This window comes from Hyaena hyaena, unplaced genomic scaffold (genome assembly GCF_003009895.1).
Source record: "Hyaena hyaena isolate Hyena2069 unplaced genomic scaffold, ASM300989v1 scaffold_133, whole genome shotgun sequence".
Taxonomy (NCBI): domain Eukaryota; kingdom Metazoa; phylum Chordata; class Mammalia; order Carnivora; family Hyaenidae; genus Hyaena; species Hyaena hyaena.
Window position 1 is genome coordinate 1,144,549 of NW_024080765.1, and position 25,328 is coordinate 1,169,876.

The 25,328-nt window shown below is 45.2% G+C and overlaps 1 protein-coding gene across 1 annotated transcript in view; it reads left to right on the forward strand.

Annotated features, from left to right (window-relative positions):
* GLI3 (GLI family zinc finger 3) overlaps positions 1-25,328 on the forward strand; it is a 265,255-nt gene that overhangs the window by 170,680 nt on the left and 69,247 nt on the right. Inside the window, exons 4-7 of the mRNA XM_039237989.1 lie at positions 2,777-2,979; positions 6,078-6,224; positions 11,083-11,284; positions 24,479-24,692. Coding sequence (XP_039093920.1) covers positions 2,777-2,979; positions 6,078-6,224; positions 11,083-11,284; positions 24,479-24,692 — 766 coding nt within the window. The remainder of the gene's footprint in view (positions 1-2,776; positions 2,980-6,077; positions 6,225-11,082; positions 11,285-24,478; positions 24,693-25,328) is intronic.

Consider the following 25,328-nt stretch of genomic DNA (forward strand, 5'->3'; position numbering starts at 1 on the left):
TGGAGCATTTTCCTATTTGTATCCTGGAGCTGGCTGGCCTCTGAATTCTAGATGCTTTGTTGCTTTAGGGCAGTTAAATAACTTGACAGCTTTCTTATTTGCATTCCTGTCTGAATGCATGTCCTGCCACCTTGTTCAGGAATAGTGACCCCGTATCTCCTCAGCTTCATGTCTCTGGAAGGTACATGTGTGAACCTGACATTTACCACAGCGGGTGAAGGTTCCTGACTTCGCCTCCTCGAGGAACGAGCTCTCTTCTCTGCTATTGCTTCTTCTGGGTGTGCAGAGGGGGCGGGGCCCTGGTGTCTTGAGGGGAGGTCGTGACCACGTCTCGGTCGCTCACTGCCATTTGCCACTTACAGTTCTCTTCAGTGGGTTTGGGTCAAGTGCAAGTGAGAGCGGGTGCCGATGTCAGATTTCCGTGGGCTTGCAGGAGGAGAAGGGCCTCTCCTGGCTTCCTTGTTTCGTTGGGACTGGTGACCAACCCGGCCCCACCTCTGGAATTTCCATGTTGTTCTGGAAGCTGGGTTTGGTTTTTTGTTGTTGTTGTTGTTTCTTCTTTTACTTTTTTGGGTTCTTTTTCTCCCGTGCGTGATTCTTCAAAATGAAATCTAGGCCTCTAGGAATATTCTCACAACCCTGGCAATTCTGGAATTCCAGAAGAATTACAGGTTGCAATTTTTGTCTAAAAGGAAAAAAGAAATGCCACCGCCCCCACCGATTTTTAGTCAGAACTGTTGAGACCGAGTGTGTTGTGGATCACAAGCTATCAATCACTTTGTGGATTTCTTGAAGTGTTTGCTTTTCCACCTCTCTCCTGTGTTGGTCTCTCATCATAAATCTACAGATAAATTGGTATTTTGTAGGAATTACCTTTGAATCAGACTGGAAAGATTGCCTTTCCTTTCCAGTAAAAAGGAAATTAATGAACTGGAGGCTCCTTCAGGATCTAAAGTAGCAACGTTGTCTGAGGAGAACTTTGGATTTAACCAGCGACACAGACCCAACTTGTTTTGTCATAAAGAGCTAAAACAGGAGGGACCCTTAGGTTGTGCTGATTTCTATTTGAGTGTAATTTTACTAATTTCTGAGTGGGTATGGAAACCCTTGAGTTATTTTGAAAAGAAATTGCTGTTTTCAGGTGGTGAGTTCTCCCTCTGCCCACATGTAAATTTAGAAAACTCTGGATTTTTATTTTGCTTCACCCAAAGTGGCATCTGAATAACAAATAAAAAGCCTCACTTTCTTTTTTTAGTTCAAAGTGAAAAAGAGTAAGAAAGAGCAAATGAGAATCAACCCCCCCCCCCCCCGCCAGCAGACCATATTTCACCCTCTTTTATTTTCTACTGAGAGAAAATGCATTATCTGATCTTTGGTTTCATTTATTTCGTGCCTCACCGTGCACTTGGTGGAGCTCGCTTCTCCCAAGATTATGTTCTGACAGGGTGATAGGACCCAGCACCCGGCCGGCCGTGCGCCTCTGCTCCAGGAGGCGTGATGAAAAAATGTTTCTCCCCTCCCTTTCATCTGATGCCTAAAGCCACAGTGGTGTAAGAGGCATTTGCCCTTTTCAGTAGATCTGTCTCTATCACCACCTCTCATTTTTACGGCTGTCCCCTCTGTGAATGAGGAAGCAGAGAGCACAGGCGTTCAGCCTATTGTGGCCAGTTCACCGGATTATCCACACAAACATTTTTTATTAGAGAAGAAACCAGGCGGTGAGGGAGGCAGATGCACAAAGTGGCCGTTCTAGAAACTTCTATTCCCCCAGGGGAAGGAATCCCCAGGAGTGATTCAGGCCATGATGGCAGCAGTGTTTTAGAATTTTATGGGCGCCTGGGTGGCTCAGTCGGTTAAGCGTCTGACTTCGGCTCAGGTCATGATCTCACGGTTCGTGGGTTCGAGCCCCGCGTCAGGCTCTGTGCTGACAGCCAGCTCAGAGCCTGGAACTTGTTTTCAGATTCTGTATCTCCCTCTCTCTGACCCTGCCCTGCTCACGCTGTCTCTTTCTCTCTGAGAAATAAATAAAACATAAAAAACAATTTTAAAAAATTATTTTCATGAGCACATTATACGCAAGACATGAGCTTGATCAACTTCAGTACTTCATTGCTGGGCGTGGCTGACCAGGGCGGCGCTGGAAACATGAATGTCAGAGGAAGGGCTCCCTCCATGCTGGTCACAAAGAGGAGGAGCGGTCTTCCAAACGGGGAAGCCCAGATCTGTGGAGCTGGTTTTGCTCACACCCCAAGACCCTTGCCGTAAGCGGCTTGCAGACGTTTGCAATTAGCCCCCTTTATTTGTGGACAACTCGGCTGTGCGCATGACCAGATGACTTTGCAATTCCTTTTTTCTTTCTTTCTTCTTTAGTGCAACACCATGATGGTGAGAGGTACGTCTGCAGTAGTGAAACTAATGTTCAGGTCAAATGGAACATATAATCACAGAACTGGGCTCAACTCAGGCCCTGGTGTGTAGAATTTCTTGTCATAAAGAAAGCCAGAGGCCAACCTTTATTTTTCTATACTCAGAGTGCCATGAAATTTCTCAGAGGTTAATTTTTTTTTGCCCAAATAATTGTGTAGTAACATTCTACCTGCATTTGTCACCATGATTTTAAGGTAATGGTACCGGAAAGGTTTATGGCTGATATCTTTTCCCCCAAGACACCTTGAGTTCCCTTAAAATCTTTCTTCTTTTCCTTCACAGCCAGCCTGTGCCTGTGGAGATATTTGTCTCACCCGCACCTCTTGTGTCTGGTTTTCTTTTTACCCAGGCCTTCTGCCTTATCTAGTAGCCCAACGTATTCAGACCTGCCCTTCATCAGGATCTCCCCGCACCGGAACCCCGCTGCAGCCTCTGAGCCCCCCTTCAGCCCTCCGCACCCCTACATCAACCCCTATATGGACTACATCCGGTCTCTTCATAGTCCGTCCCTCTCCATGATCTCGGCAGCCCGGGGGCTCAGCCCTACAGATGGTAAGTCAGTTCCTGACCATCCCTCTTACCCTGTCCCACCCATCGTGCCTCACCTGGAACGTGGTCCAGAGCAGCTCTGATGTTGACTGAATGTTTCCCGTGTCCTGGATGCTGTGCTAAGTGCTTTCAGAGCGTGCTTTCACGTTAGCATTGGGACACCTCCTTGGGGTGTGGGTACCGTCTTCACTTTTAGGTGAGGAGAGCTATGGGCGGGGGGGCCGTGTAACATGCAGCATGGCCCATTGGCTACTAGGTGGTGGAGATGGAACTCGGGGACTCCAAAGACCTTGCTCGCATCCACTGTTCTGCTCTACAGCTCCACGTGCACACAGCACACACATGTGACCAACCATTGTGCTTACCTTTTGATGGAGACTTTTGTTCTGCCCGTCTGAGAGGCACGCTTATACGGATATGTCTGTTAGATCAGCCGATCTCCAATTGCGCTGTGCACGAGGACGACCCAGGGATGATGATAAAATGTGACCTGTGTGGGTGGGTCTGGGGGGTGCCGAGGCTCTGCACGCTGTCAAGCTTCCAGGTGCTGTTAGCACTGTTGGTCTGTGGACAGCGCTCTGAGCAGCAAGTCCTAGAGAACAAGATGGTCTGGATCGGTTGCACATACCCTCCATCCTTGACCGTGCCCGGCGAAAACCGGAAGAGGGATGTATGGGAAAAGAATCAGACTTTGACTTTAATTTGATTATACTTCGTGCTCATTTTAAGCTCTCAAGGGTCAAATTCCTGATGGTCCCATCAGCTTCCCAGTTAATTACTTCTCACAAGACTCTTTAATTGGAGCTGTGTATTCGGTAACTGTCAAATTATAAAACATTCCTTTGATTCAGGAAGAGGCTTTCCCATCACATGCACATGGATACAAACTCCCTTGCCCACCATTGCTGGAATCTGAATTAAGGTCCAGAACGGCGTGAGCCATTTAATTAGAAATAACACGGTATGAGTTTTCTACAGCAGCCCACAATCGCCGGTGCTTGCGTAGGAACACACAGGAACGCCACGCGGTCTGCCTCCCTGAGCAGTGGTGCACGGCCCACGTGCAGACCTCTTCTGGGGCTGGCCGTGCGTGGTGGGAAAAGCTGGGCACAGGAGGTTTCTCCGTGAATACCTCTTCAGCTGTTGTCCAGGAGCAGCTGTGGTCCAGCAATGGCTGTTGGCTCGTTTCTCTCCTTCGGAGTCAGTGCAGTGGATAAAGTTGTAAGGGACCTAAGGAGTAAGTTGTACCATTTGGACAAGATTCACATTCAAGAAAAAAAATAATAAAACTTAATGTAAGAGAATCAGACCCAAGTTAAGTTCTTCTGTCTTGGATTTGGTTTTACGGTGGGGAAAAAGTGGATTGCTTGGGAGTTCATGGGAATGAGAACACAGGAGAGCAGAAGGACCAGGCGGTGCGGGGGGCCAGCTCACGACAGACTTGGAATTACATGTGGCTTGCAGAAATTCCGTCGGGCCGGTGGAAAGTGGCACCTCTAGTTAAAGTGCCTTCTCATCTGTTTTCCACAGTATTCAATGATGAGTATGAATAAAAATTCTTTGAATTTTTTAATGTTTCCTTATTTTTGAGAGGGGGAGAGAGAGAGACAGAGAGACAGAGAGACAGAGCACAAGCGGGGGAGGGGCAGAGAGAGAGGGAGACAGAATCTGAAGCAGGCTCCGGGCTCTGAGCTGTCAGCACAGAGCCCTACATTGAGCCCGAACCCAACCATGAACCACAAGATCATGACCTGAGCCGATGTCGGTTGCTCAACCGACTGAAGCCCCCAGGTGCCCCTGAATAAAACATGCTTTGACTGATTGTTCTTCCTTCCTCTTCCTGCCTCTCAAGAGTCTAATTAATACTCCGTCACATAAAGTCAAGTCACAGATGTTTCTCACATGTAGTCTGCAATGTATATATGTATTTATATGTATATTTTTATCGCGAAAAATGAATGGAGGCGCAGAGGTAAAACATCCACAGACCTACTGCTAGAATACCCATGCTTCTACCTAGTAATTGTAAAACGAATTTTCACTGATGGAATGCTACATGCTAAACACTTGGCACGGGTTGTTGCAGCCATTGCTGCCAGCAACCCCTTGCAGTGGTGAGAGAGGGAGCGGGGATTTGCATCCAGCTCCTGGAGAAGCTGGAGACCACCCTCGGAACTGGTACAGTATCTCGCCGCTTTTACTCATAAATTGGCAGTGGGAACGCATGATTATCCCACTCTTACTGAGCTGACTCTTGCCAGTCAATTGCCCCAGATTGATAGGTATATTTCCTTTTTGATTTTGTAATGAAAAAGTGGGGGGGAAGCACTAAAATTATGGAACACAAAATTGCAGCTTCTCAGCCCATCATGTGTTATTAAAGCTCTGCTGCCTTTCCCCCTTGTAAGCCCTGGGCCCTCCAGGTAGTGAGAGCTGACTCAGCCATGCCTGCCTGAAGCAGGGGAGTGTTCTGAGTGTGTCCGGAAAGATATCACAGTGGTCTGAGATGTCTACCGCTGTAAGAAATGTGAACCTACAGTGATTTCATGTAAGAAACGACTTACTTTGGGGGCGGGGCGGGGGGGCATGAGAAGGGGAATAAATGTACATTCTAATCATTTGGAACTATTGATTATTTCTTTAAACTAGCCTTTAAAAATGTTATAATGTATTTTATTCTATTTTTCAGTCTTATTTTCATTTTTTTCTATCCTTTTAAAAAATTTTTTACTGAAAGCCAAGTTAGTTAACATATAGCGTAATAATGGTTTTGGGAGTAGGATTTAGTGATTCATCACTTACATAGAACACCCAGTGCTCATCCCAAGAGTGTCCTCCTTAATGCCCCTCACCCCGTTAGCCCTTCTCCCCACCCAGCACCCCACCAGCAACCCTCAGTTTGGTCTCTTTCTATCTTATTTGTCAAATAGAAGCTATCTAGCAGACTTCAGTGAAAACACAGTTTGAGCTCAAGAAGTGTTAGTAGAATGAGCCATAGAAGGAATTACTGACATGGTCAGCACGGCAGATGGACTTTGTCTCCAGAATAGCTTCTTGGTGACCTCCTTCCAACTAGTCACCGTGCTTTCCTTGTCTTCTAGCCCCCCATGCCGGGGTCAGCCCGGCGGAATACTATCACCAGATGGCTCTGCTAGCTGGCCAGCGCAGCCCCTATGCAGACATCCTTCCCTCCGCAGCCACCGCTGGTGCCGGGGCCATCCACATGGAATATCTTCACGCCATGGACAGTAAGTGATGGGGGATGGGGCTGTTTTCTCTAGTCCTCAGACGCTAACCCGAGATAATAGAGGAAGATGCAAAGATGAGGTCATTGTCTAACTTTAGATATCAGAGGAGGGGAAAGAATATCTGGTGCTCTCCTTTCCTTGGTTCGTTAAGAAGCTTCCACAGATTTGGCCATCCTGGGACCCCTCGCAGAGCTCAGAGATAGCAATGAGCTAGAAGATGCAGTGATTGTAATTCAGCAGCTGTATAAAAACCTTCGCCTGCCCTGATTGTCTTGATAACAAAATAAGGAAACGTGTTGGATGTACTGTCACTCAGTTCACTCCTTGGTTTTCTGGATTTTATGCTTTAGAAATTGATTTTTTTACATCTGTACTTGCTTTTTAAATTTTTCCATGAATTTGTTTTGCCTCATAGGTTTTCTTTACATGAAAAATTATATTTCATGAAGATCTTTTATCTAGGAAAAATCAAAAGCATTTCCAAACCAGAGCTATTTTTAGGACATAACAGTAGAAGATAATGGCATCATTTGATGCCTTTTTTAAAAAGTTTTTTTAATGTTTATTTTTGAGAGAGAGAGACACAGAGCATGAGTGGGAAAGGGGCAGAGAGAAAGGGAGACAAAGAATCTGAAGTGGGCTCCAGGCTCTGTGCTGTCAGCACAGACCCCGACACAGGGCTTGAACTCACGAACTGCTAGATCATGACCTGAGCTGAAGTTGGATGCTTAACCGACTGAGCCACCCAGGCGCCCCGATGCTTTTTTATCACTTACTTTTGGATCCCTCAAGGCCTCTGATGATTCCTTTGGGTCACTTATATAGACATGTAGACAAATGAGCCTATGAATATCATGGTTCAGAATATCAGTTCTTATTTATTCAGATGCCATAAGTTCCATTTGCCAGGTGCCAGCAAGAGGAAGTGAAGCATCATCGGAGGTGTCAATGAAAGCCACAACCCTTTGAATATGACAACCGTACAGCTATGAGCTGGGCGTTGCTCTGGGTTTTGTTTGTTTTTCCCAGTAGCAGTGATTTTTCATTTACGGTCTGTCCTGGACTCTTATGTGACAAAGGTATACCTTGGTCAGCTCGCTAGCAGTGGTGAGTCATTCAGCCTTCAGGTTTGGAGTAAAGAGAGGGTGATAGGCTTACACAGAGTAAGATCTACAGCCTTAGTCTCCTTACAGCCATGAACCAACGCAGCTATGTCACATAGGATCCTATGTCACATAGGATCCTAATGTGCGGTGGTTTCCATTGGGGAGTTCGTTACCACACACAAAGTAGAAGAACCGTGTTATAGCTTCTGCAGGGCTTTCGTTGCTGGCTTTGTAGAGTCAAGAGCTTACATTTCAAATTCATCATAACCACATTTCAATTAGGGATTGTTGAAAAAAACAAGTTCAGTGTTATTATGCAAATTAGTTATTTAAAAATCTGCAAATAAAGAATTAAAATAGGGGAGAATCCTTGGAAGGTCAGCCCATATTACCTTCTATATTTGATGAGAATGTGTTTAGTCAGGCAATGGCGGTTTTTATCTAAATAAAGGATGAAGCTACCCTTTTACTTTGTAAAAACTAATTAAAGGAATTTTAATTTGCCTGAGTATATGGTAAATTGATTGTCATTAAGTAGGAATTTAGATGTCTTATCATTCATCACATAAAAAGAAACCTCCTTTTTCTTTGTCAGAATTTTTTATTAGAGCAGAGAAACAAAACAATTAACAGAAAGCCAGATCGGAGATTTCTGTGTTGGAACAGTAAGAATGCTCGGGCTTGTATTTCAGAAGGAATCTGTATAATCGGTGAAGACCTGGTCTTGTTATTTAATTAATTAATTTATTTATTTTGAGAGAAATAGAAAGATAGGAAAGCGGGGGGGGGGGGGGAGAGAATCCCAAGTAGGTTCTGTATGGAGCCCAATGCAGGACTTGAACTCTCAAATCGTGAACCAGAATCAAGAGTTGGACACAACAGACTGAGCCACCCAGATGCCCCTTTTTCAGCTATTTTTAAAATGTTCACCATGTTGTTTAGCTGTTCCACTCAACAGAGGATTCCAAAGCACTGTTCCAAAATGCTGACTTTCTCTGTTTGCCTGGTTATCAGAGGGTTAAGAAGAGTATATCAAAGGGTTGGAAAGTCCTTAAAATATGATCTTCCTTCTAACATAATGGAAATAGCGTTCAGTTAAACACAACATAAGAAGGGTGCCCAGCATTTCAATCGTAGGAGACTTTTCCAGTGGAGAAGCAAAACAATTATAAATTACAGTCCTACATTGGAAGTGCACCTGCGGTGGCCAAGCCTGGCTGGGATCTAGCTGGTCAGTGGGACCCATGTGACACAGGTCTTCAGGACTCTTCAGATGGGAGAAACCACAAGAAACTGGTTTTAGATGAGCACTTGACTTTTTAATGTGCCCACAAGGGGCCTATCTGGGTTTCAGCCCCTTGCAGGGTAGAGTATTCATATGTTGCATGTTTGAATAAGCAAGTCTGTTTTATGGCTCTAATTCTACTTTTGGGGATGAATGACCTTACAAGATAGGAGAGGAAGTAATCTCTACAAAGAACGTTCTAGAGTTGAGGGCTCCTGCAAACCACATTATTGGTATTGGTGGAAACAGGCTTATATAAGAGCCCATCTTGGAGGGCAGGCATGGGCAATGTGAAGGCTTTCATAGCAGAGATGAAGGAAGGCCTCTGGGCTCTCTCTTTGGAAGATATAAGGGGGTGTAAGGCCTTTGTCGCTTTATAGCATCAGATGGCCGCCTTATCTAATCAGTGATTTAAAAAATTAGAGGTATTCCAGAGATGATCTCTGTCTAGAATGTCCTGTTACTCTTAACTCCTCCAGTTAACTGAGACCCATTGAGAAGGGTTATTGCTGAGGATTATATGCAAGTGGACAGTAAGTCTGTTCGTTCTTGGAGTTATTTGGAAGTGGAAAGTGTTTCTTCATCGAAAGCTATGATGAAGTTAGCCTCTCCTAGTCAGTAAATGTGAAACATTTATGTGTGAGGCAGATGTTATAATAAAAGTAAGATGCTGATTTAAACACTGAAAGATGTGTACATAGTTGGGATAGCTATATTTTCTACTAATGTGGCCTAAATCAGGCCTGTGATGAATTCAATCTAAATGAAGAAACCCAATTTTGAATGTATCTAAAAGAAAAGTTTGAGTAGGTACCATATTCATCTTTCACATTGGTTTTCCAGTACCATACATGGATGCCACTAACTTAACTCCCTAAGTTCCAGTTTGTCATTTGTTTTTTAACTACAAAGTATATCTCTTTACTCTGTAATGTTATCTATAGAATCTTTAATATTCTTCTATTTCATTTCATTAAATTTCTTGAAACATGTTGGATAGTTACCTTGTGTCAAGGTTCATGATGAAGAAAATATTCCTATTGAATTTTCCAGAGACCCAAGTGCCTTGCTTGACTTTTTTCTATAAAAAAAGGCTTACCTTCTACTTCAGTGTTCTGGGTAACACTAAATTGCAGTGTTTATATATGTAGGTGTACCCATACTATGAAATAGAAAACCTCCCTTATTACTCAAAGCTAATCATGTTTGATTTGCCTCTTATGGAGTGGGAATATGTTCTCATTCTTTCAGTAAACTTTAGTTTGATGACTGTAATGTAAATGTGACTTTAGAAACCACAGGAGTGTGGGCCTCTGGGACACATTGATACTAGTCCCTGAAATCCAGATTTCTAGTTATCTATGAAATTGAAGGTAAATGGGCATTTAATTTTTAACTCTTTAGATAAAAAGCATTGCATCAAGTTGGCATGCGTTTAAGTATGAGTCACTGACCTTCAGATTAGAACTTTATCGGCGGAATCTTAAAAAAGAGTGAGATTCCTAATAATAAATGCTTTATTATCCCTGACTGGAGAAGCAAGGTCCAGAGAAAATAGCTCCATCAAATGTCATTATAATGTTTGCATGGTTTCCCCTCCCCCGTAAGAAATCTGGGTTTTCTAGATTTGGAAAATTTGCAAAGAAACTGCATCCTGAGATTTGTAATGTTTAGTGGGACTCATGCCTCTGGTACAGGGGACCGAGGCAGGGCTCCTCAGGGTAGGCAGAGGGGAGTGGGGAGAGAGGATTCCCCGTCATGGGGGGCTGCCCTCTGTATCATAGGCTGTTCAACAGGATCCTTGGCCTCCACGCCCTAGATAGGAGTAGCACCCCATCAACTGTGATACCAAAACGTCGTCACATGTCCCCCGAGGGCATAGTTGCCCCCGATTGAGAGCCATTAATTTAGGATAATGTATTTATCGGTTGTTTTAATAAAGCTCTAAGTATACATGGATCAGATAACTACAGAAATCATGGGGAAGCGAGGGCCTAACTAAGCTGAGTTTTCAATCCAAGGATACTTTAATTCATTTTCTCCTTCGGCTCATTGCCTTAAAATGGTTGTGTGTGGGGATGGGGGTGGGGGGTGTTGTGTGACTGTGGGAACCACTGTCTTCGTCGCTTGTGGTGAATTAATGATGGGAATATCTAAGCAGCCGTCAGATTCATAAATCACTAGAAATGAGAGGGATAACACATAAAAGTCTTTCCCTTTTGTTTAGCAATTTATCATTTTGCCTGCACATTAATAAACAGAGCTCCCCCGAGGTAAGCCCTGGAAGATAAATATTTCTCCCTAATACCCTCAATTGTAGCCAGTAGAACACAAGTGGGTGGAGATGTACTCAACACCACCAAGTTGCCGGCTTCTTACCCTTTGCTTCTTCGACCCAGACGAGTAGCGATATATAGGTGCTGAGTACAACCACAGGTAATCAGGCTCCGTTTTGTTTATATAACAGGCACCAGATTCCCCAGCCCCAGGCTGTCAGCCAGGCCGAGCCGAAAACGTACACTGTCCATATCACCGCTGTCCGATCACAGCTTTGACCTTCAGACTATGATAAGGACATCTCCCAACTCCTTGGTCACGATTCTCAATAATTCCCGCAGCAGCTCCTCAGCAAGTGGCTCCTATGGTCACTTGTCTGCAAGTGCAATCAGGTACGTATTTCCCCTGGATCCATTACGTGTTTCTTTAATAAAGGGTCAGCGCTCGACCGGCCCCGCATTTGCAGGACTGACTGCCTCTGAGGACAAATATGGTCACATGACACTGGGCCTGACCTGGGATGCTAGTCAGATATCACTGCAATGAGTGGGTTTTAGAGCCAGTTATTGGGCCAGTAATATTTTTTGGCAGACTTTAGTGAGGATCCCATACGTAGGCGCTGACGTGCTCACTTATGATGGAATCCACTGTGTAGAGGCAGTGATTATGGCAAGTCTTTCCTCCAAGCGCCTCTTAATAATTCGAGTTCTCTAGAGAGAAAACCAACTGCATACCTGGCCGTCTAACACACGGAGGAACAGGAGCAGAAAGTCCAGGCATGGCGTAATTCATGGCTGTTCACTACGGGGGGAAAGGTGTACAAAGAGAAGGTGTCAGCAGGGTTTTTAATCTAATGGGAAAGAAATGTGATGACATTGGAAGACATACATGGCCGAGGAAATGGGGCAGACAAAGTATTTTTTGCCTATTAAGTATATTTAGTTTAATTTGAAAGATCTCTAATGTCACCCTCCTTTGCTGTGCACCGGGAACATTTTGACACTTCCTATGGTGGTTCACTGTGTCTGTACTTGTACGTGAAGGGACAAACACAGGCTTCTGTCAACATGCTTACTGTAAAATACTTCTCACTGCTAATGATCAAACTTGGGCTGATGTCAATAAGTAGGGAATCAAAGTAAGCCAAGCGATGACTTGTAGATGTGTTTATACTGCTTTTGTCAGCTAATCACTTACTGGTTTGAATGCCAGAATTAGATCGTATTCTAGTTGATTCATTATGCCACCCTGATCATCACCTTTAGCTATCCTTTCCCCTGAGTTTTTCTCCCATAATTTTAAGGAGTCAAAGACTAGCAATCTTTTTGAACTGGAGTTTTGCAAACCACGGATGATTCCTTGCTTTGAGAAGCACATATCAAAGGCTGTCTTCACTTGCTTTGAATAATTGAGGATTTGTTTATTGGTGTGTTTCCACAAGTGGAGAGTAGCTTGAGTTCTTAGTGTTCTGTGATGGATATTCATAGTAGAGAAGCCTCAACAGTCTGGAAACAAAAGAGTTAGCAGTAGTAACATATCTTATAAGCCAATGACGAATACCACTATTTTTTCAACAAGGTTCTCAATTACAGCTTTAATTCTTTGCTTGTTCAAGATCAGTAATGTTCCTTGGCACACACGTTAGTGTTTAAATATTGTAAATCCCCATGTTGACATGATGTCATTTTCTTCTGCTTCTCTTTGTTCTTTTCCTATGCTCATTGAAGTGTAGGAACATGGAGCAGAAAGCAAGTGACTCTGCTTGTATGATAGTCATCAGTCCATAGAGAGAGGGCCTGGGGCATCTTCAAGATTAGCCACAATGGTACCAGATTGTAGGTTTGGAGGTGAGCACGATTCAGGTTTCAGGAGGGCTTCCTAACTGTCCTTGCCCATCGGCTCTTGGATTCAGTGTTCACATTTGTGAGCTACAGACAAGACACCCCTCAATAGGAAAGGACCCATTTTATGAACACTGGCGTGGATCTGCAGTGCCGGCATGAAGACCTTTCACCACGGGCAGTGCCTGGACCACTGATCCTGGATGGTCCGTCCAGGAGATGAGCTACCACGGCCTGACCACGGGACCCCCAGGACCCTCCCAGTCAGGCTCTGAGGAAGTGTGCCCTGTTCAGAGCCATAGCCTGGCTGCCCCTGCACTCTGGACAAATACTTGTAGCCTCACAGACTGCCAGTGACCGTATGTTGGTCTGCTGAAATTATGGAACTAGTGTGTGGCTTGACTCGAGGCCACCTCATCGAAGCGGGAGAGATATGGCATGCCAGGATATTTACAAATGATACACACACAGAATCACTTGTAAGCATTTATTTTTCTTGCTTCTATTTAAGTTTTCCTCCTTCTGGCTCTCTGCCCAGCTGGCCTGACTTTTTCCAGCATCTAAGAGCCTCAGATTAGAATACGGTGCATCGATGGTCACAACGTTGTCTTTCTTTAGTCTTTAGTCTTACCCCTGCCCTCATCTTCTCTGCCTTCTTGATCTGCTCGCCTCTGTCTAGGTTATCCATTACCAGGATCCTGACTTGGCTTGATCATTTCCCCCTGGCTCCAAGGAGAGGCCACAGATCCTGTCGTTCTCATTAGAGCTGGAAGAGGAAGTTTGCATTTGGCCCGGCCACCATGCGCTCATGTTCTTCCTCGCCTTTGGATCCTTTCCGTTGTGTCTTCTCTCTGGCAGCCTGCCCTCTCGTTCTTCAGTAGACAGCCCATGTGTGTTAGGATCAGACATAGCTTTTAATGCATGAAGGCAATGCAGATAACCCAGGACACAATCAGCGTGCCATATAATACAATAATTAGAATCATTATCATCAGCATCATTTGCCTGTCCTTTGGCGGGAGTGATGTTAGTGCTTTGCTTACCCTGTTCTCGGTTTGAATTCATGCACTAAAAATGACTTGGGAAATAATCAGTGAGTGGTAGGACCAGCGGATGGCAGGAAAAAAGAACACAGAACGCTAGAAAGGGTAGCTAACTTTGTCTGGAGGGCAAGACACGGGAGCAACTGTGGACTTAGGATGCGTGTAATCTCTGCTGTGGTTGGTGCAAGGCACTCTCATTGTTTTCACATCACGGTGATTTCAGAAAGCAAACTCTTCCTCTTGTTTTATGCATCAATGTGGTAAGCCTCTGCAAAAGAAAGTTGGAGAAGGTCAAATGCCAATACTCCCAATTCCCTTCTTTTTTTTTTTTTAAAGTTTACTTATTTTTGAGAGAGAGAGAGAGACAGACAGACACAGAGTGTGAGCAGATGAGAGGCAGAGAGAAGGAGACACAGAATCCAAAGCAGGCTCCAGGCTCCTAGCTGTCAGCACAGAGCCCAACGCGGGGCTCGAACTCACAAACCTTGAGACTGTGACCTGAGATGAAGTTGGACGCTTAACCCCCTGAGCCACCCAGGTGCCCCATCCAATTCCCTGCTTTTTAACTGACCCCTTACACATTTGGCTTTTGCACTGTTTCAATACCTAACCTGCTTCTGACATCAGCAGCACACAGAGCAATGTTGTTGCTTAAGTTGTAAGGAGGACCGTCAGTTTTCTAACAAACGGCGTAGCGATCTTCTTCACCTGGCGGTCCGGTCCAGATGGTATTCTCCAAGAGGCTGCTCACAGGTTTGCCACTACTTGAAACTCCTGTGTTTGCTGGCTCATCCAGAACTTTGCTGTTTGCGTCCCCTCTGCTAGAACACAGGTGCCAGAGGGTTGTGTGTCTTGTTCACGGCTGAGCACTTCCCCACAACTCTGTGCCTTGTCACCTTGCCGCCACTCAGTGGATATTTCTTGAGTGAGTAAATGAAGGAGCTCTTTAGTGATTAATTAGAATTCTCATCACCACCTTTCTTAAAGGAACTTCCTATGTGGTGGATGAATAATTTTGATTTTCAGAATGTTACAGTCTTTATGAACACTATATTATATGTCCATAGGTTGGTAGCTATAGAGAGAGAGAGGGATGGATACAAAATAAAGGGATAAAAAAAGCAAATGTCTCTCTTTATGTCTGGTTCTTGTGTTTATATATTTCTTAATATTTTTAGAGTGTTATAAAAACACCCTAGAAAGCATGTATCGGGGTGCCTGAGTGACTCAGTTGATTAAGCGTCAGACTCGACTTGGGCTCAGGTCATGATCTCACAGTTTATGGGATGGAGCCCCGCGTAGAGCTCTGTGCTGACAGGGAGAGAGCCTGCTTGGGATTCTGTTTCCCTCTCTCTCTGCCCCTCCCCGACTCATGCTTGCTCACATTCTCTTTTTCTCTCTCAAAATAAATAAACATTTGGGGAAAAAAAAAAAAAAGCAAGCAGGTATTTATTCACCAAAGCCCCTTGGCATATTTAAACACAATACTTGATTATCATGTCTCACTTTTCAAGCATCTTGTCCAAACATCCACCAGAAGCCTTTCTTCTTACATATACCAGGACTAAAATGACCGTTCAGAAAACCCCCACGCACTTAGAAAGGTTGTGAAATATTTGACTGTCTCAAGAAGTTTTAACTTGTCCGACCCCCTGAAGACTCCTGTCTAAGCCTAGGTGATTTCTGTTTATCAAAGACAACCTCCAACCTCCGCTCTGTGTGGTTAAGGCGGGGGTTATAAATACCCAGTCAATGGAGGTCCCGTAGAATACATCCCCTTGAGGTTGCTACCTTCCCCTGGAGATTGAGCCACTGTCAGAAGAGAGGGCTTCCCAGTGACCCTCCTCTCCCCGTTGTCTTCTGGCAAACATGAACAGAAAGATGAGGAGCCCACTTATATCTAATCCCCCTGTTCCAACGTTCCAGCTTTGACTGTAATAACCAAGACAGAGATGGGTGTGTGTCCTTCATGGTTTGGGGTCCGGCGTGGCCAGGACAGACATCTCCCCGGAAGTGGGAGTCAGATGCCGATCACCGCGGCGCCACCAGTGGGAACAGGCTGCTGGCTGCCAGCACTGCGGGCCCTGGCTAGGCTTGGGACAGCCTGTGTGTCCCTGTCCTGCAGCAGAATGCCACTGTATCTTCCGAAAGTGGTGACACACTTCTCCCCCAGTGACAGCGAAAGCGAAGAATGCTAATGGAGAAAGGTCGTTTTTATTTACCGCCATAGGTCGCCATTGGGTCTATATAGCACTTCATTTGATCAGTTAGTCATTCACTCAGCAGAGATTTAGCTGCATACTCAACTCTGTGCTGGTCACTGTGCTGGGCGTGGGGGCTACCTTGATGGGGGAGAGGCATGATCGCTGCCCTCATGGAACTCGTCAAGGGAAGAAGCCTCCGATCAGGTCTGAAAGAAGGAGTGAGGCAGATGCGACCCTGCAACGGGAAGAGCCTGGCTGTTGAGGACTGTTAGCAGCCTGGGGCGCCAGATGGCAGTAAGTGGGGAGTGTGCCCCACAGTCTGAGGTTGGAGGCAGGCAGGGGCCAGGCTGTGCCGTTCCTGGGCCCCTGATCCAGAGCAGCAGGAAGCCGTCAAAGCTCCCAAGGAGGCTGCACTGTGTTAGGGTCCAGGGTCTTGATTCTCAGGGAGACTCGTGGGCTGGATCAGAGGCGCTCAGCCTCTTACTGGGCGAGCCTGGTACATCCCAGCCTTGAACTTCGTCTTTCTGTCCCCCAAGCCTTCCTGCTCTTAGAAATCTCCCGGGGGAGGCACGATTAAAAGGCCTGGAGGAAGTGCTCTTCATAACAGGGGAATAGTATTAATACCTGAGGACACCTTTGAAAAACTGGTAGCATTTTTCTAACGTCTGCAGGGCTAAGCAGTTACATGATTTGGGTGCTTCCCACCACGTTCATTGGAGAGCACGTCACTGCTGTTCACGCTCACGGACGTCTTGTCTGTTGTTTTGTACATGGCCCGTGGCATTTTAAAGCCTTTTGAAACCCTTCTGTCATGTAAAGCCAGATGGGTTTTTGTCCAAGGCAAGATTCACAGAGCGCTTTTGTATCAGTGCAAGCATGGGAGTGATACCTGTTTTGTGAGTGTGCGGGTCTTACTCGCGTGCTCACTGCTTCCGAGGATGCTGGCTTTTCCAGTAAACTTGTTCTGGGAGCTTTTACTAATGGAAGGGGAAACTTTATTTTTCTGCTTTCCTACTGAAGCATGCGCAGGGGTGTGTGTCCTGGGGCCTCTCCATACACAAGTCCTAATAGGTGTCGGCCTATAGGGAGGGGCAGGGAAAGAGAGAGAGTCCCAAGAAGGCTCTGCAGCGTCAGCAAAACTGGAAAGAATTGGTCTTCCTTTGAATGACTGTGAAGGAAATTCCACGGCTGTGACCAGCAACAGCCACAGAGCAGCCACAAAGTAGTTTTGATTAGGAAGCCTCCTCACCAACCCCCATTTTTCTTTCTTCTCTCTTCTTAAAGCCAGTGTCTCAAACTGGGGGTCCCTTCTGTTACCAGGCATTGACTGTTGCCTAACTTGATCTCTGACTGCAGTTTCATGAGCCAAAGAGCTTAGAGACAAGGGAGACTGAAAAGCTCTTCCCCATTGGATTCTTCACACAGAAATTACAGTATGAAGTTTCCTTCTTTTTTATTTTGTTTAAGTTTATTTATTTATTTTGAGAGAGAGAGGTAGGGAGGGGCAGGGAGAGAGAGAGAATCCCAAGCAAGGTCTGCAATGTTAGCAGAGCCCGATGCAGGACTCGAACTCACAAACCATGAGATCATGACCTGAGCTGAAATCAAGAGTCGGACGCTTGACCGAATAAGTCACCCAGGTGCCCCAGTAGCATGAAGTTTCTTGATCCCAGTGGTGCGGCCTCAAGTAATACATCGTAAAGGTATCATGTGCATTTCTGTTAAGGGTGTTTCAGAAATTCACATCTGAGCAAAATACAACCACTAGAACAATGAAAAACACATTTCTAAGGAGTTAGCATTGATTGTATATTGAAAATAATACCTTCCCAAGAGGTTCCAAGAGGCGCCACATGTCCTTTACCCTTCATGCAAGCAGGAGACGGTGAGGGATCCAGAAATGAGCCTGGGAACTGATTGGCCTCCCTGCTGAAGCAAATTCTCAATTCCCCATAGCCTCCCTCCTCCTTTCCCCATCTAGTTTATACATTAATGCAGTGGGACTGTAGCCGTTCAAGTGGTGCAAATGGACATCCTTGGCAGCTCTTGGGAAAACCCTCATCTTATGTCTGGATGGAAGTCATTAAATAATAAAATGGAAACCTTTAAGTGTGTAGTGGCTTGGTGATTCAGCGTCAGCCATCTTTTTTTAAATTTATTTTAATGGTTATGTTTTTTATTTTTGAGAGAGAGAGAGAGAGAGAGGGATGCAGAGTGTGAGTGGGGGAGGGGCAGAGAGAGAGGGAGAATTTGAAGCAGGCTCCAGGCTCTGAGCTGTCAGCCCTGAGCCCTATGTGGGGCTCGAACTCACAGAGTGCAAAGTTATGTCCTGAGCCAAAGTCGGACACTCAACTGACCGAGCCACCCAGGCACCCTGCCATCTTTCTTAAAACTTATTTATTTATTTTTGAGAGAGAGAGAGAGCATGAGCAGGGGAGGAACAGAGAGAGAGAGGGAGAGAGAGAATCCCAAGCAGGCTCTGCACTGTCAGCACAGAGCCTGACACCGGGCTCGAACCAACGAACTGTGAGATCATGACTTGAGCAAAAACCAAGAGTTGGACACTTAACTGACTGAGCCACCTAGGCGCCCCTGGCCTCTTGCCATCGTTCTAAGGTTCCTCAGCTTATTTTCTTTGTTTTTATTTACTGACAGATCTCTTTCATTATAATCTGCTCTGTTTACCTCCCCAACATACAGCAGGCCAAATGAGGCCGCTTTCTGTATTGTTCCAAGATTTCACTGTCGGCCACCCCACCCACCCTCTCACCGCTACAGTGTGTGCAATTCCTGCATTGTGTGTAAAACACATGTGGGCTCATCTTAGAGCCACTTAAATTGAGTTTCATCCATCTGACTTGAATAGTAATGACTGAAATACATTTACATACAGTAAGATTGAATAGGTGCTTAAGGAATGATTGTCTGCAATACCAACTCCATGTGCCCACTTACGTTATCATTCTGGGAGTTAGATATAAATTTGATTCACAGACTGATCACAAGGTTTCTCTGCAAATGTTGACTCACATTACTTCCTTGGTGTGAAAAAAAATAATGTTGTAAAAGTGAAATGATTATGAATTTCAAAGTTCTCTGTATTGATTATAATAATCTATAACCTTCCAGTTGTAAAAATTATTTTATGCTTCGGGACTCTTAAGTGAGATCTATAGAAAGTACTTAGTTAAAACTCACTGAATTAGGGGTGTCTGGGTGGCTCAGTCGGTTAAGCATCTGACTTTGGCTCAGGTCATGATCTCACAGTTCATGGATTCAAGCCCCGCATCGAGCTCGGTGCTGACAGCTCAGAGCCTGGAGCCTGTTTCAGATTCTGTGTCTACCTCTCTCTCTGATCCTCCCCTGCTCACGCTGTCTCTCTCTCCCTAAGAAAAAAAAAAAAAAAAGACAACGTTAAAAAAAGCTTACTGAATTGATGAATGATCTAGTGTGTACATTTTAGGACATTTCATTTAACATCTTTTCCTCCTCTTTACATTCCAAATTTTAGCCAGACTGGGGATATTTGCTGAGATTCCCAGACAGGAGGCTTCTGGAGGAATGAAGCAAGACTGGGCTACTTCCTACAAATTAAGAAATAAGGCCCAGTTTGCAAAATTTGACCACACTTCACAAAAGAGGATTGATGAAACTTTACCTCTAATTTTTGATAGAGAATAAATACATTAGAACTCTCTCAAGATTCAGACTTTGGGATTTTTCATTTTAAACCTTTTTCCCACTCAGACGAGTTTGTTGATCACTGTTAGCTGATAGCTGAACATAAAGGGCAAACTGACAGTGAGTAGTTTTTGGTTTTGTTTTTTCTAAATGCTTATTTATTTTGAGAGAGAGAGAGCAAGAGAGCGAGTGCTCTGCCTGTGGGGGAGGGGCAGAGAGAGAGAGAGAATCCCAAGCAGGCTCCCTGCTGTTAGCACAGAGCCCAACTCAGAGCTCGATCTCATGATCTCACAAACTGAGATCATGACCTGAGCTGAAATCAAGAGCTGACAACCGACTGAGCCACCCGGGCGCCCCGATGACCACGTGTAGTTTTATTTAGATGTGCTCAGAGTTCTATCCCTGAGTCACCAAACACAAAGGAACGCTCCTTTAAGGTATTTTATAACACACAAAAGAATCAATAACTGTATCTGTTCTAATGGATAGAAATTATATTTGGTGGAAGAGAACACCACATACATTATAGTGAATGACCTAAAACCCCTCTTTTCTCTTTTTCTGCTCTTGAGAAAAGTGAAGGTCAAATGATTATTGAAATTAATTTCTTCTGACTTTATAACTGTTGTCCTAGAAGAGTATTTCTCAAAGTATTTTGCCAAGATCACTAGTTTCTAGAAGATTCTCTGTTGTATCTGGGCTAGGACGCTTAGAATACACATTCCGTATTCACAGCTGTTGTGGAACGTGTACTCCTCAAACTTCGCGACTTCAGCACTTCTTTTTCTTCTCCTCCATAAGACTGACTTTGGGATTGTTCTCTCAGGAGGCCTGTGACCTTGTTAGCACATTGCTTGGGAAAACGGGGGCCATCTGACGCTTCTCTCTTAGTCTCATTGACTAAATATAGATAAATAATTAGAAGTCACATTGTTATAAATATTCGTGTTTTAAGTCACCCCATCGTTCATGCAGTCATTTGGAAAAGACGTGAAAGCTCTAAAAAGAGTGTTGTTTTTTTTAAATTACATTTAATATAGCTAAATATTGAGTGAAGAGAATCCAGAAATCAGATTGTAAGATTAACGTTTCTTCAAGGGATCCATAGGAAAGAATAGGGTGAGCAGAAATGTAAAAGGCTTTGAGGTAATAAAGCTCAGGTAGACTGAGTTTTCAATTAGACTATGTCTTCCTTTAGGGGACACAGAAGAGAGTTATAAAAATTCTCAACAACAGCAATACTTTATATTTCTAGGAAATTATGAAACAAATACATGAACTATTTGGGATTTTTTTTTTAGGGTCTCTAAAGGTATGATTTATCTTTTTCAGTTCTGACCTCTGTATTTGGCAAAGACTGTCCTCAGCCGCTGACGTCCTATAGAAAGATCGGAATCTAGACACTAACTTTGTTTTACAGACACATCCAGTTGTAGCTTTTCCTTTGAACTGACTGCTCTGAGGGTGATAGGCCCCCACAGATTTCATGTCTCAGTCCCAGAAACGCATGAGTATGTTACCTTTTACGGCAGAAGGGATTTTGTAGCTGTGGTTCAGTTAAGGATTTGGAGATGGGGAGATGATTTTGGATTATTCGGGTGGCCCTGATGTACTGAAAAGCATGCTTAGAGAGGAAAGCAGGAGAGTCAGAGTCTGAGTCAGAGAAGAGGGTCGGAGTGATATGGGGCCATGAGCAGAGGATTCAGGCAGCTTCTAAAGTACCTATAGACTCCAGAAGAACACAGCACTGGCTTCCTGAGCCACGAAGATAGTGTGTGTAACTCAAGTGATAGTAACTAAGCCACTACGTTTGTGGGAACTCGCTGCAGCGGCAATTGGAAATTGAGGAAGAGGTTCGGTGACTCGCTGACTCACTGGTGAGTGCCTCCTGTGTGCTGGGTAGTGTTGCAGGTACCAGAGAGCCAGCTCATCGGGACCCTTCAGGCTAGAAGGAGGGAGGGAGGGTGTGACTTCGGAGTGTGCCGGTGTGGCTGCGGAACAGAGATGTCCAAGAGTAGAGAGTGATTGGACCAGTCATGCCGTGGGGCTCAGAAGGCCTTGCTCTCTGAGCAGGTGACATGTAAGCTGAGACCCAGCCACATAAGCTCGGGAAGGACACAAGGGTACCGGTGTGCAGGACACTCTCCTGCTTTCTGCCCAGGCAGAGAGTCTTAGGGCCAATGAGCAGGTGTGGCCGCTGATTCCGGACCCCACCCGTGGGAATTCCCCAGCAGTTAGCGCCACGCCTCCTTCGGGTCATTGCGGACATCGGCATGCAGTGTCCAGACATCACCCCCCTTCTGCTTCCCTACAAACTGTGTCTCCACCTCCATACTCTCTGGAGAGCCAGCGGAGCCTTGGCTCCAGATCCTGGCTGATGCTGTGACGGAGCCAAGAACCACGTCTGTCACCGAGTTGCAGGGGAGAGGCTCTGTGATGGAGAGGCACAGCCAGCTCCCCGTGGCGCCTCGAGTTGCTGCTGGCTCCCTAGGAGCGAGCAGTGAGGGCGACCATGCTCATCCGTGGGGCCTGTCCTCGCGGCGCCCCTGCGGGTTGACGTGGATTGTGGAGAAGGCTTATTCCTGTCACCTGCAAAAAAGCAGCCCCACAGGGGGTACTGGACGCTCCTTCCCCAAATGTGTCAAAAGCTGTCCCTGCCCTTCCCTCTGCCCTCTGAGGTAACACTGATTGTACCTTGAGGACAGGGCCCGCAGCCGGAGGCTGGGCCGTGCTTTCCTTCTTTCCAACATCTTTTAAAAAGTAAAAATGGACCCATCCTGCCTGGCTATGAACCATTGCTTACCCATGCAACTGAGGGTGTTTTCCGCCCTGTGATATGCTTTCTCTAATGGCCTCGATTCTTGATCGGGTGCTGACTTTTTGGGCCCCCAGATGTCATACTTCCAAGAATTAGAAGTGTAACTGACTGTCCATGCCCCTCCCACGCCTGCTTGATGGCATGGGCTCAGGAAACTCTGGGAAGATGTCTGGAGGTTCCCTGTAAATACATGTGTAGTGGGCTCTTTTGGTTTTTGCTTTTTTAATGAGTAGAATAAGGTAGTTCTACTTCGTAATACCCATTCACCAAAAGGAAAAGGGTGGGGGGGGTGTTAAATCATTGTGTTTTTTGATGAATGGCTTGTACACTGAAAAATAAATTGGACAAACTGGCATAGAGCTCAGTGAACATGAAATCAGCTATTAGAAGAAAGCTTGTGGACAAATTCTGAGGCAGATATGCATCTTTTGATTAATGCCCTATCAATCAGCCACGCGGCTACCTTAGCTGAGTCTTGCCGTAATCACTCATGGTTGCTTTCGGAAACACGCGCAAACTGTAGCACTGCGGAAACGGAATATTATTACTGATTTCTCCCTAACTTACTATGAACAATGACTGTTTTCACCATGTTTCTGCTTTCCTTTATTAAAGAACTACAATACAGAATGAAAGGAGAATTCCTCCATGCCTGGTGAAATTCTCACAGGGTATTCTTAATGATATTCAGACTTAAATGGGCAAGCTATCGTAATGCAAGGTTCTCTGTAGGAATAATAGTAATGTAATCCCATTGAAGCCGCCTTTCATGGATTATAGTCAAATAGGCAAAATGTGGAGTCACATTAATGAACAGAGTATATCTTCAGAATTATTACTTAAAGTTGTTGAAATGGTTTGCATTTTGTTATTGTAATTATTATATTCTCAGTTAATGCGCTTAACAGCAATAGTAATTAACCCACCAGATTGGAATTTGCATGAATTCTACCTTTGACATTACAGGGAACTTTGATTCTTTCTGGGTATTACGCAGCAGGATGGGGGAAATATATATATATATATTTTTTTCACTGATTATTTTTAAGAACGAAATGTTCATCATGAATGCAATTATAGTTTTTCATGCATTTTTAAGCCGTTGGCAAATTCCTTAAGAACACTTCATTCTTTTAAGAGGATTTGATTCCTAAACTGTGCCGGCACAAGGAATGGTTTGGCACTGTCTACTTGTTGAGAAATCTTTAACTAATAGTGTGTCTCCCTCGGAACCTACTGTAGTAGCTTGGGCGATGCTGTGGCATCATGAAGCGGTGACAGGCATTAGCATGTATAATGGGCTTTCATAGACATTTAATGCTATTTAGCTGGGAGAGGGGACTGTGCTCTCCCATTGGAATATTCCTCCACCGAAGCCCATTGATCACCGATTTCAGCCAGGAGAGGTTAATCCATCAGCTTCTGTAACCAGACGGCACTGATGGAAATTCTTTAGGTGGCATTCTGGATGAACCAAGCTTTCCATCTTTACAAACAAATGAGTGATATGACAAGCATGGTGTTCAAAACACATTTAACCAATTGATTTTCCTTCCTCTTGTAATAAGATCTGGAGACATATGAAAGCACGCAGCGTGAGCCGAGATTAAAGGAATCGCTCCATGCACAGGGACATACAGCACTGAGAGCCAATAAAAGTACTATAAAGCATGTAGTCACCCATTTTCTTCTTTATATAAAGTTTGTTATTGCAATAAATAGCTGTTATTGAGCCTTTTGTTTCCGTTTTGCTGAAGCTCCTTTCAGGCGTGTGTGCATGTGTGCACGCACGCGCGTGTCCTGCCTTGGTACCCGTGTTTCTCTTGGAACCTTCCAAGGCATTCATCAGTAACCGTTTTTAGCTTCTAATTGAAACAGACGGACCTGATGTCATTTGGGAGGGTAACAGTCGGCATAAAGATGCGCACATAGTGTGCTTGGCGGTAACCTTGGCGTTGTGCGTAAATGATGGTCTTCTCTTTGTTTCCCTCCCGCGCAGCCCGGCCTTGAGCTTCACCTACCCTTCTGCACCCGTGTCTCTCCATATGCATCAGCAAATCTTAAGCCGACAACAGAGCTTAGGCTCAGCCTTTGGACACAGCCCTCCACTCATCCACCCTGCCCCAACTTTTCCAACACAGAGGCCTATTCCTGGGATCCCTACGGTTCTGAACCCCGTCCAGGTCAGCTCTGGCCCTTCTGAGTCTGCACAGGTGAGAGAGACAACTCGGTGAATTGACCGTCTTGTAATCCTAGAGAAGACCCACGTCACCACATGCGCTCCGAGCGTGGTTGTGGCTTCCTTCCTGCCACCTGTCTTCCTAACCCAGGGCCACAGTCGTCAGGTTTGGTGAATGCGCCCTATATGGGTTCCTCACCAAACAGCGGCTTCTTCTAGAACCAGAGTGGTCTCATCCCCGGTGGGAGCGCGGGCTGCCTGATGAGGCTTAGCTGTCTCTAAGTCTGCTCCGTAGACGACATTGCATGAAGGGTTTGCTCTCATTTGGTCACTGTCCCCTGGCGCCTAGAATCGTGTGATACTTCACGGGCAGAATAGAACCATGCTGTCTGTGCCTTCTGTTCTGTGCCCTCTGACCTCCTCACTAACACTGCTCCGCAGAGAATCTGCACCCTCGACTTACCCACCTCACAACTTTGTTCCTCTAAATGTGCTGTGGGAACTCATTAAAGCCCAGGCTCCCCCCTGTTAGCTTTTAAAAGCCACAGAGAGTTTATACCCCCGAGATTTAAACAAGGAGCTGCCTCGTGGATGTATTTTTCTGGCGTCAAACACACTTTTGGAGCTCTGCAGTCATGTCATTGGGGCGTTATCAGAGTTACTGTTCTAA